This window comes from Suncus etruscus, chromosome 14 (assembly GCF_024139225.1).
Source record: "Suncus etruscus isolate mSunEtr1 chromosome 14, mSunEtr1.pri.cur, whole genome shotgun sequence".
Taxonomy (NCBI): Eukaryota; Metazoa; Chordata; class Mammalia; order Eulipotyphla; family Soricidae; genus Suncus; species Suncus etruscus.
The window spans coordinates 15,968,217-15,981,574 of NC_064861.1; the positions used below are offsets into that span (position 1 = coordinate 15,968,217).

At 38.3% G+C, this 13,358-nt stretch overlaps 1 protein-coding gene across 1 annotated transcript in view; it reads right to left on the bottom strand.

Moving 5' to 3' along the window:
- The window catches only part of PRDM5 (PR/SET domain 5), a 166,003-nt gene that overhangs the window by 108,774 nt on the left and 43,871 nt on the right, over positions 1-13,358 (bottom strand). The window contains exon 3 of the mRNA XM_049786905.1: positions 12,744-12,866. Within this exon, the coding sequence (XP_049642862.1) occupies positions 12,744-12,866 (123 nt within the window). The remainder of the gene's footprint in view (positions 1-12,743; positions 12,867-13,358) is intronic.

Below are 13,358 nucleotides of genomic sequence, written 5' to 3' on the forward strand. Positions count from 1 at the left end.
CTCTTATCCTCAGCATACTGCAAAGGAACCAGTCTTACCTTCATCACTCTAGCACACTAACTGGGAAACCACTGCACGCACTCCTGTCTCAGTATCACTGCAAAGATGGCTCCTCTGTCCCCCTGTTAGAACTCCTCAGAATTACCTGAGGCAGAGTTTAGTGCCATCATCCTCCATGCCACCTTCTAGAACCTTCCAAAGACATGCATTTCTTCTGATAAAAAAACAATCTGTACATAAAAGCCTTAACTTCAATTGGCAACACACCTACAACTTGTTTCTTTAATTTTTATCATTTAATTTATGAGATCTATGAAACTCTACTCTGCATCTGGTCTCCCAGATGATTTCCTCCAGGCAGAGGACAAGAATTACCATGTGTTCTCCACAGCATAAGCAATACTCATAATGGTTGCTCATTATGAGTAAAAAAAGGTTACAGTGAGAGAGAATACCAAGAGACTCATACTGTATCTTAAAATGTAAAAACTCACTAGTAAAAAAAATAACATTTTCTTATTTACTTATTAATGGGTGTCTATTCCAATAATACCAGTAATTGGACTACAGAAAGAGGAAGTAACATACAAAGTAACATACAAAGCGATTGAGAAGCAAGCAGAATCTTGCACACATGGACCTTAGATGAATTCCTAGCACCACATATTATTATCTCCTGAGCACTGCCAGGAGTAACACCTGAGCAGAGAATCAGGAATAAGCCCTGAGCATCACCAGGTGTGGCTAACAAAGCTACAAACTACAATATTTTTCTCTGCATCTGTGCTTTTTCACTTTGTATATTTTCTTATATTCAGTATCCAAGAGTGCCAGTCAATTCAGCCAGATTTAAAACTTCAACACATTTGCAAAGTAAGAGTCCTTCAGAATAACCAATGATAACTAAAAGGTTGTCAGGGTTTTCAGCTAAGCCTAAAAAATAAAGACAAATCAGCAAACAAAGAATAACACATTGGGACAACTCAACAGGAAACATAACTTTGCCAGTGTCTAGGTTACAGTCTACTACAGAGCAGTTTATTGGGGGTAGGACTTCACCCAATTCTTAGGTTTGGCCAGGAAAATTCATTCTTAATTCATATGCAAGTCAAGCCATAAAAGTAGAGCTGTTATAGTTGTATTCAACTGCCATGATTAATGTTATGTAAATAGTCCAAATAAAACAGCAGTATGACATACTGCACCAGCAACTCATTCTTAGCTTAGCAAGTGCCTTAGCACACAGGCTGCAAAATTTTACAGGTCAGGGAACCCCATCTCTGTACGTGAAAGCAGGAGTCAGTTCTAGGGAGGAAGAGCAAGGATATCAAAGGGAGCAACTTTAAAACCAGACCTATGGCTTTAGAATCAAACTGGGATTCATCTACTGAGCCACTTGACAGCTATGTGAGCATCTTTGTGATCTCTCCAAGACTTTAGTCTCTTCATTTGTAAAGTGATAATAATAACAATGATTAACTCCTAGGTTGATCAATGTTCTGAACCTACTACTAATTTCTGATAAGGTGTTCAACATCCTACTAATTTCTGATAAGATGTTTAACATGCTAAATGATTGCTCAAGGTCACTTTGCAGTTTTCTATAGTTTTCCCCTACTTTATTTCATCAGAAAATTTGCACTGTAACCCATATGCAAATAGTGAGAAATGGGTGGAAATTTAAGTATCATTAGGGAGAAGGACTTAAATCTGGAGTCACACAGACTTGACTTGGGATCCTAAACCATCAGTGAGTAGCTGATGAATATGAAAGGTCTTCACATTTTCTCTGCCTCAGTTACTTCTCTCCAAAACAGGGTGCTCAGTAGCGACCTCAAAGGGTTTCTTTGGGAGATTCAGTAATACTGTTTGGTGGTCAGTAGGCAGAAAGGAGATAAATCATAAAGGATAATGTAGTATCAGTCTCTTTCTCCAATGCCACCTCCTCCAGCCAGTCTATCTTTTTCATAAGGGAAAATCAAAGACACAGAAGATGATACACAAATTGTAAAGCTCCCACCTGGGGACTCCCAGAGCCAACAGGAATGTGTCTGAAGGGAGGAACTATAACCATGAGAAGAGCTGGCATGTCTAAAGAAGAGTTAATCTACACAATTTCAAATTTACTGAATGGGTATATCCCAAATAAGCCAATTTATTTAAAGGCTACCACAATTTTTTTCATAGAACGTTTTTTTGTCCACTTAAAAGGAGTCACCAAATTTATGTTTTTGGTGAGACATCAGGCTCAGAACCTATAATTGACTAAGTGAGCGCCATCTCATGCATAGGAGGCACTGTCATTCCACTAACTGTACTTTTTCTCTTCCTTCCTTCCTTCCTTCCTTCCTTCCTTCCTTCCTTCCTTCCTTCCTTCCTTCCTTCCTTCCTTCCTTCCTTTTTCTTTCTTTCTTTCTTTTTTTTGGTTTTTGGTGTTTGGGTCATACCTGGCAGCGCTCAGGGGTTACTCCCGGCTCTATGCTCAGAAAGCTCGGGGAACCATATGGGATGCCAGGATTCAAACCACCGACCTTCTGCATGAAAGGCAAACACCTTACCTCCATGCTATCTCTCTGGCCCCTGACAAACTGTACTTAATGTTAATATTCTCCAGAAAGAACTGTTTATATGTCAGGAAGAATTAATTAAGAATCAAAAAAAAACTCTAGTTTTGGCTTTCCTCTTCTCAGTTCTGTCACCCTAGGCAAGTTTCTTATCTCTAGAACTCTTTGATTTTAATTCCTAAAGTGATGGATGTGGATTTCATTATCTTATCCCTCCCCAGAGCTGGATTCAATCACACATGAAATAAACTCAGTCTTATGACAGCTGGTTAATGAACCTGCAGGGGAAATGTGCATACAGGCTGATGTGATCATGACTCTTACTCTTAGATCCCAGCCTCCAGAAGGAAGAATGATATAGAAATAACAGGACATCAAACTAGGAGTGCATCGAAAAATGAAACAGACTGTCACAATTTTGTGTTTAGAGTATTATGTAAAGCAGTAGATTGTTTAGTTACTGCACATGCTAAATATTGTCTCCACTTAAAAGACAAGTGAGATTCATCAAATTGCAGTAAGGCATAACAAGTGCATATGAGTCTTTGTTGACAAATATTCCAACGGGTTAGCTTGATTCACAAATTTCAACTATCTCGGACAACCTGCCCATTACTGCTTCTGAAAACTCCAGTTTTCTAGGTGATATCGTCAGGTAAACTCAGACACTGAGGCTCAGTGCTGCTTTTTCAAAATAGTAAATGTGTTTTATAAGGAAATAGCAATTCCCACTGTGTGCAAATAAATAAAACTCCAGAAGAGATCATGGGTAATTTGTTGTACCTGTTGTATCTGCTGCATTTACCTGGGGCTTAAAATTGTTGTTTTTTTACTTGTTGGCAAGTGGTGGTCCACACATGAACAATAGAAGAAAGGCCAGGATTGGGAAATTGGCAGCGTTACTGCACTGTATTCAGAAGGAGATGAACAGTGAAAATCAAAAATTGACAGTTAGAATGACATGATGGTAATCAATGCAAAAAGAAATCATCCTCTAAACAATTCTTAGTGAACCCTAGAGATAGTTCAAGGGTAAAGTGCTTGCTTTGTCTACCTAAGTCTACCTAAATCAGATTAGCATTTCATCTTTTCTACCAGCAGTGACATCTAAGCTCTTAGCCAGGAGTTACCACATATACTCGAGTATAAGCAAACCTGAGAATAAGCCCACTGTCCTAATTTTACCCTAAACACTGGGAAAACTCAGTGACTTGAGTATAAGCCAAAGTGGAAAATGCAGCAGCCACCGGTAAATATCAAAAACAAAAATATATATCCAAAACAATTATAATAATTGAGGAATCAGTAGGTTAAATGTTTTTCAATATTTATTGCTTAAGAAAAAAACTGTAGGAAAGCGATATGGAGATTCCTCCAAAAACTGGAAATCGAGCTCCCATACGATCCAGCTATACCACTCCTAGGAATATACCCTAGGAACACAAAAATACAATACAAAAACCCCTTCCTTACACCTATATTCATTGCAGCTCTATTTACCATAGCAAGACTCTGGAAACAACCAAGATGCCCTTCAACAGACGAATGGCTAAAGAAACTGTGGTACATATACACAATGGAATATTATGCAGCTGTCAGGAGAGGTGAAGTCATGAAATTTTCCTATACATGGATGTACATGGAATCTATTATGCTGAGTGAAATAAGTCAGAGAGAGAGAGAAAAACGCAGAATGGTCTCACTCATCTATGGGTTTTAAGAAAAATGAAAGACACCCTTGTAATAATAATTTTCAGACACAAAAGAGAAAAGAGCTGGAAGTTCCAGCTCACCTCAGGAAGCTCACCACAAAGAGTGATGAGTTTAGTTAGGGAAATAACTACATTTTGAACTGTCCTAATAATGAGAATGTATGAGGAAAATGGAGAGCCTGTTTAGAGTACAGGCGGGGGTCGGGTGGGGCGAAGGGAGACTTGGGACATTGGTGATGGGAATGTTGCACTGGTGATGGGTGGTGTTCTTTACATGACTGAAACCCAAACACAATCATGTATGTAATTAAGGTGTTTAAATAAATTTAAAAAAAAATTAATTAAAAAAAATAAAAAAAATAAAAAAAAAATAAAAAAACTGTAAATAGCAACCATAACTTTAAAACTTTAAATAAAGTGCAGAAAACTGTAGCTTAACAGGTAATCAAGCCAAATCACAAAAGTTAAAATCCTTCAAAACTGGATCTCTCCTCCTCATCATCATCTGTATGTCCAAACAGAGCTTCAGCTGTTTGTGATGTGAGGGTATCAGCATAGCCATTGTCATCATCACTGAGTTCACAAATATCATCATCACTGCTGTCGGTCTCATACAAAGCGCAGAATATTGTAGGTTAAATAGTTCTGGGGCATCCAGTTCAGTTCAGCCGCCTACCTCTTCAGCTCAGCTGCGACTTATGAACTCAGCTGAAGCACCGCCCCCGCCAGCAGATGTCAGAAGACGACTGGAGACTGCGTGCATTTGATTCGGTGTGTGCACACCGAATCAAATAACCTGCATGACCCACGTATAAGTTCAGGTTTTTCGGCACAAACTTTGTGCCAAAAAACTCTGGTTATACCCGAGTATCAACGGTAATCCCTGAGTACCACCAGGTGTGGTCTAAATAAACAAAACATCCAGAACTAATTCTGGGCTTATAAATTTAAATAATTTGTATAAATAATTTATACAAGTGGGTGTAGGGGGAACAGAGGGATACTTGTGAATTCCTATTCAGTCACCAAGACAAGTGACAAAGATGCAGAAAAAAAATTTAGAATGCCATATTGGAGATCCTCTCACTTAACTCTTTATTACCAAAGCTCTGAATCAACTTATTATTTTCTATCAAATTCAATATACAAAACTGATAAACAGGAGGAAATAAACATTTTCCCAGTATAATATGAACACAGACTATTAGCATTAATATAATTATGAGAGTGAGGCACAACTGTGACAGATCATAGCATTTCAATGGATTCACTTCCTCCAACAGGACGTGAGCAAAAACCACCCCATGACCCAAAACAGGCCTATTAGGCATAAACCCTACCAGGGTCAACAAGATGACTAACCTGTAAAATGTGATTAGAAGCCAAGTAAACTAAGTTCTATGTTCCAGGGAAAGAGTTAACCCATGCTCCAACCACTATCCATCCCCTCCACCAGAAAATCATTGTATCACTGATATAGATGGTTCCTCTCAGAAACTCTGAGGATCCGAGCTGGAGAGGCCCAGCTCCTCCAGAAACCCATACCCACAGTTCAAGAATAAAGTCTGGGGGGCCTCAACAACTGAAAATCTGAAGCTGTTTTCTAGAACAAACTTTGGCACACAGTGACTACCATAATAATTTAAAGTCAATCCTATTTTTAAAATTACTGTCTTTAAGAGCAAAAAGAAAACCTTTTTGAAAAATAAAGGGAAAAAAAAGTGAATTAAAGGCTTCAATATTAGAACAGAATCCATAAAGTATGTCCAGAATAATATAGGCTGAGCATTCTAGGAAATGGACCTTAGAGGTGTCTTCAAAGATTTGACTCCATGAGCAAAAAATAAAGAAACAAAAATAAACAAGTGGAACTATGGCAAGTTCATAAATACTCAGCCTGCTGAAAAATTCCAACCTTCATGCAAACAACAGAAAGAAAAGTCATAATAAAATTTCCCTATTTCCCACAAGCACACTGGCCCAGGAGTACTGGGGTTTAAAACCTCATAGCACCCAAGGCTTATAATTTCACTTTAGATGTTTTGTTTGTTTATGTTTTTAATTTTGGACCATACCTGGTAGTTTTCAAGACTTAATCCTGACTGTACTCAGGGATCACTCCTGGCAGGCCCCAGGGACCATATGCAATGCCAGGGGTTGAACTTGGGTCAGCTGCATGAAAATAAATGTTTTACCCACTATACCATATCTCCGACAAAATTTCACTAATTTTTAGTCTCATAAAAAACTAGCATGTACCTTACTAGAAGAAAAAAACTTTAAATTTGTGTGGACTCTTTTAGTGTTAACTTTATAGTGTTCTTGAAAAACAATTGAGACATTTATGTCCTTACTATTTTATAACAGAGTCTTGAACATATATATCATAGAAATAGTGTGTATCTGGTAAGAAACAGAGGGTAAAAACAAACAGAATGAGAAAATTACTTAAAGTTTTGTACATAAGTGACAAATCTTTTGGATATTTTTATTCCTTGGTTGGTACTGCTACTACTTGAATTCTACACTAACATTACTGGGTAAGCCTTTGGATTAATGTCAATGAAGAAACTTGTAGCTGTGCCATGAGTTTTTAAAGTTTGGTTTGTTTTAGGCCGCATTGGGGCTTACTCCTGGCTCTGTGCTCCAGGCTCACTCCTGGTAGTACTAATGAGACAATATGTGGTGTAGGGGATCAAATATGAGTCAACTTCATGCAATGCCTTTGTTGGGTGCCCAATTCACTGGACCAACTCTTCTATCTGTAAAATAAACCTGTGAGTTAAACTTTAAAATGATGCTGCTCTGGCTCTGGCTCTCAGAATTCACTCTTTGTACTGCCAGGAAGACGACTATATGTTCTGCTGAGAATTGAACCCAAATCAGTTGTATGCAGATTATTTGAAGCCATTTCTAACTAAAATTCATGTACAGTTTCCTCCCAATCCCTCCAGATCAATTCCATTACTGTTCAAGAGGTCACCAAAGACAATGACCTTGATCAAAGGTCAAGATAAAAGGAAATTCAGATATTCTCTCAGAGTAACAAGTTTCTAAATGTCTACCATATCGTCAAAGCCAGGATAGACTCTTTATTTATCAGAACGAGAAATCTGCTCCATGATGAATATGATCAAATAGCCAAATAAGCAATGAAAGCCAGTAAGAGTTAAAATGAGGAAACTCAGTCAAAGAGAGGTCAGTGGCTCTTGAGCAGTGATGAACAGTCCAAGTGTGACCATCCATATGGAGGTCATGTGAGCTTCAAATATGAGGATCTTTCATTGGTCTGGAAGAGTATCTGTACACAGGAAGGAGAGAACAAATCCTCAACAGTCAAAGCATGTGTGGACTCCTGCATAATCATACAGGAAAGGAAATGAGATCAGAATATGCTATCAACCAAATGTCTGAGCAACTCCAATTTTCATGCCGATTTCTAATGACAAGGTAGAGTTTCTGGGAGTAGATTAGGTCATGAGGTTGAAACCCCTTCAGTGAGACTAATGCCCTTATGAAATAAATCCCAAGGGCACCCCGCACTCCTTTTAAGGCAACTGTAAAAGGAGAGTTGTCCATGACCCAGGGAGTAGAGCTGTATCATACATCCAATCTGGCAGGGGCTTGACATTGATGTTCCCTGACTCCATAAATGTGTGACATAAATGTCTGTTATTTATCACACACACACACACACACACACACACACACACACACACACACACACGTCACTGCTGACTTTGAAGGTTCATAGCACTCTCCCAGCTCTGGTCCTGTGCCACAGGGAGAAAAGACTGGATAAAAAGCTATGTCTCTCCATCTTCATATAGGCAGACCACACAAGGAAGAGCTGGAAGTAAAATATTATATAAGAGAAAAGCTCTCCTAAAAAAAGGGGGAAATACCATTGGAATTGAAACACTGAAGTGTTGATCTTACAAGCTTGGACTGATGCCCAGTGTCCTCTCAGCTTATTCAAAGGACATTCCCACAGCCTAACACCCCTCAAAAGGTAGACCAGGAACCAAATGTTTTTCCATGTGTGCTTTTTTCCTAAAAATACCAAAGTACCTTTTCATTTATGTAAATAATACAGTGCAAGAGTCCCAGAGTAGATATGTCTAGAGTTAAGTCCATAGATACTAACCTTGAAATGCCCAAAGAAGTCAAACCTTCACTTTAAATGGCCTAAATCTATATTTGTGTAAATAATTTTTATCAAAAAGTGAGAAATTTTAATACCTACCAAATTCTGAGAAAACAACTTTTCTTCATGTAACAAACTTAACATTTAATAAGAGTCACCATTTCTTACTGAACATAATAATTCTCATTTGCATGGCAGGGGAGATACTATAGTGGGTAGAGTGCTTACCTTGCATGCCACTTACCCAGGTTCAATCTCTAGCACCCATATGATCCCCTAAGCACTACCAATAGTGATGCTCTGACCTCCAGTGGCAGGCATAATCCCCGAGCAAAGCTGGGTATGGCCTCCAAACAAACAAAATTTCTCATTTGGCAGAAAGCACCTAGCAGTGGTCAGGGCTCTTACTCCACAGTGAAGTAAGTTAGAAAGAAAGGACCTAAGCACTAGGAGTTGAACTGGGGTCAACATAATGTACTGCAAACATTTTAACCCCTGTTATCTCTCAGAACAGGAGCTTAAACATTCATTTTAAGCCAGATTTTTCAAATTTTGAATTGCTAGAATAGCTGAAAATATTTTTGGAAAGAACTATTTGCTTACGAGATCTTTCTCCAATAATTCAAATACTTAAATCGTCATCTGCAAAATCAAATACATTGCAAAACTCCAACTAAAATCAAGTCTCCAAGAAGGAGTTCCAACCCCCTGTCAAAACGGACCTCAAATTCTTATGCCCTTATCCAAAAAATTGGACCAAGTATTGACGTTTTCCACCAAGTAAGCCACAGAGCCACAAATGTTTCTCATTTACTCTACTCCTGGGACATACAAAGCAAATAAAAAATTTCCTGAATACCTCAAATTTCAGATACAATTTGGAATGCAAGTAATTCATAATGTTATGCAGGAATCATTACAATCTTCTCTTACCAACTCAAGGTTTCTAAAATGCAATTCTCCAGAGGGAAGCCCCCCCATCAGAAGACTGCCATCATTGTGGGCCAGGGGACCTACAAGGATGCTCTCTGCCCTCATCCCCAGTGTGATTTTGAACCCTGTGCTAAACTAGCTACTGTTTATGTCAGAAAGGAGACACCACAAGGGAACTAGAAAGAGAAACATGGATCTCTATGGCAAGGAACATGGTCAACAGGCCATCAGGCCCCATCAAAGAGAAAACAGAAAAAAGTGAAAAGGAGATAAAGGAATCCCATCACTTCTACACCAAAGGACTCTCCCTCTGGCATTTAAACAAATATTAAATTTAGGTATAAAACCTGATGGCTTCTTTAATGAATAAGTTCTCCTAACTAAAGTTCTCTTTAACTTTCTATCATACAAACACTTTTAAACTGAGAAATTTTCATGTGACCCTGAGCATGTAGGTATACAAAATATTTTGACAGTTCAAACATTTACTGATAATAGATTATAAAGAAAAAATTAAATTTTCTAAATAGTTTCACAACTTCCACATTAAGTTATTTGATCCTGGATAGAGTTGCAATCTACATTTTAAACTAAGATTAGAGTCCTAGCCCCACCTCAGCCTATTTTATAAAATCTAATCCTAATTACTGGGAGTCATAATGTTGCAATAGTCATCTTTTTGTGGATCCCTGTTTTCTTTCATTGAGCAAGAAAACAGTTGATATAAATGGAGAAGAAAATACTGCATTTAATATACTAAATGACCATAAGAACTGTGTAAGTCTTAGAAATTCTGGAAATTTAGAAATTACTGAAAAAAAGAGTAGAGAAAAAAGGTAGAAAAAAAATGGCTCAATATGACCAGATATATAGGTGGAGAACAGAGCAGCAGATGTAGGTAGTAAAAAATTAAGTTAAAGAGATACAAGATTTGATTACCCAACATAAGGAACCTGAGAAAATGAGGAACAACTCAAAAGTTTACCGCCTAGAAAGTTTGAGAGAAAGTGGGAGAGCTACTGAAGGTAAAGAAATAAGGCAACAGAAAGAAATTTCTCAAACTAAAGAAATGTAAAATAAAACATAAAATGATTAAGCATTTGAAGATTTCAGTTTAAAAAGAATAATATTCTGAAAAATACAATGAACTTACATAACTATGGATTTGTCTAGGTAAATGTCATAGTACTAGAAGTAATTAACAGCATTTACAAAGAAACATTTAAACTAAGACTGTAATAAAAATAAATCTGATATAAATGAAGGGCCTTTGAGATGAGTTTGCCCCAGAAAACAAACTAAATACTTGAAAAAAACTTAAAGCCTAGGGGCTGGAGCGGTGGCACAAGAGGTAAGGTGTCTACCTTGCACATTTTAGCCTAGGACGAACCATGGTTCGATCCCCTGGCATCCCACATAATCCCCCAAGCCAGGAGTGTGATTTCTGAATGCATGGCTAGAGTAACCCCTGAGCATCACCGGGTGTGACTAAACAACAAAACAAAAAACAACTTAAAGCCTACCTATTTAAAATATTACTAGGCTTAAATTTGGGATTGGATCAATGTATGTCTTGAATTATTTTAAACCTGGTTCAAATATCTCTGGCAGCCAAAAGATCCTATTTTCCATTCCAACCCAGATCCTTTGGTAAGAGCATCTCTTATTTATTCATACAAAGAGACAGCAATCATACTTGATACACAATACTCAGTTGTAGAGGAATATTCTGATTAGGAATGCTAGGAAATGGAATATTCAAGAGGACTGTGTTTTCTAGCTACTTTAAAAACTAATTCTGTGCATTTCCTTCCCACCACTATTGGTGTTATACCTGTAATTGAGCACAATCAGCATAACTGGCAGCAAATCATTGAGCATATCAAGAGAGCTTTTATGAGTCAATGACATAAAATACACAAAGCTCCTAGATAATAGTGTGTGTGTGTGTGTGTGTGTGTGTGTGTGTGTGTGTATGAATGAATGTGTTTCCTTCTTTTTCTTATATCTTTCCTACCAACCATAGTCTTAGTTTTTCTGTACTTTCAGCATGTAAACAGTCCCACAACAGAGCTACTATTTCTTCATTCTCTTAACCATCTTCTCAATGAGTTTCATGCATAGGGACCCTTTCAAACCTTCTGAGCCAATCTCCTCTTGCTAATATTAAAGCCCAGGAAGAATCACTTCAAGACAACTCACAGTTCATACTGTGGAAGGTTAGGGTGAAGTGCAATGTGATATTAAAATACAGGAACGCGGAATTCAGTAAAACCTAGTCCCCATTTTGAGTCAATTTGATAGGTTATCAGTTATCTGGAAGTTTGTTTAAACATCATCTGGATGGGTGCTTTTGTGGAAGATTCACATTTAAGTAGGGGGCTCTATAAAGCACAATGTGGGTGGCCAAAGCAGGATCAGAAGGGACCCTCCCAGGTGAATGATGCTTCCAATGACCTTCAAAGAGGAAGGTCCACTCTTCTGCCCCACAGCCTCTACTGAAGGCCTCTGGTACTTCAAATATAAACTGAGACAAAAGAGCTGTCCTTTGCATCCTTTTCATTTGTATTTTTACAAAATAAAATAAATTTATTTTTATATTTATTTCCACATCCAGTTTTGCAATGTCGATAAGTGCCCAAGCCCCTTTATCCCAGCCCAGGGGTCACATCTATCATTTCCATGCCCCCTAACCTGGTAATCTCAGTTCTGTGAATTTAAGTTCTTTGGCTCTCAATTTTAAGGATTAGTTCTACAGAAGTCTATGAGTATTGGGCTCCAAGCGACTGCAAATTGACTTTGCAGATTTCTGACTTAACACTCCACATAACTGCATGAGGCAATTTCTTATAATAAATCTCTAAGCTTCTCGCTATCTCGGGTTCTGTCCTTTTCCAAAAGAGAGCACTCCTATTGGTTCAGTTGCTCAGAAAAACGTGAACTATACATATATTATCTTTAAATGAACAAGTCCAGCCATAGGGACCTACCCCACTAAACTTTCTCCAGGAAACCTTTTTCCAAACAATAGCACAGAATATTGTGCCATGAGCCAAACAAACCATCCCATAATAATAAAAACCTATCTATAAACACCCACTGAATGAATTAAAAGTACTTGAAAGCAAGATACTGCCAAGGACAATATCATAACATGTAATTCATTCCCTCAAGAATTCCCATAAAGTGAGTGATCTGGTGTCAATTTACAGCCGGGCTTGCCCTTGCATGCATATGCTGACTAGATGAGATTTCTGTTTTTCATGACTTGGTTACTGTTATTTGAAGCAGGTCATTGGGAAATAAATTTAAAACAGGGAGTATAGTTATAAATTAGTTCATTCCCCCTCATGGTGCACAGTACAAATAAGAAGCAAATAAGCTCACTTGAATGGCAGCCAAGTTCTTCTGTTCCTGAGATGGTGCCTCGTGAACTAAGCGAAGCCAGTTGGAGTGGCGTGGGTTGGTAGCATCCAAAATGTAGAGAACTTCACCCTTGTTTCCACGGACCTGAAACATAAAAGGCTTTGAGTTGATGCTCCTAGTGGGTATGAGCCATACTAACCATATCAAGGACAGGATATAAATGCTTTTTTCACGTGCCTTTCTATTTTCTAAGGTGAAGGAAAATCAGACTTAGAACCTCCTGCAGACAAAACCAAGCCCTCTACCACTGGGCCATATCCCAGCCCCGCATATGCCTTTCTTATTGGCTGGTGTTGAGTAGATGCTGTATTAATATACATTCTTCCTCCTGCAATGTCCATCCAAGCAGAACCTACTATTTCCTTTAGTAGATATCTAGATGACTCTCAGTGCAATCAACTCTCAGAAACATCAAGTGCTGAGAGTTCTTTTCTGGTCAAAATTATTTCTTGGGGGCCGGAGAGATAGCATAGAGGTAAGGCATTTGCCTTTCATGCAGAAGGACGGTGGTTCAAATCCCGGCATCCCATATGGTCCCTGTGCCTACCAGGGACGATTTCTGAGCATAGAGCCAGG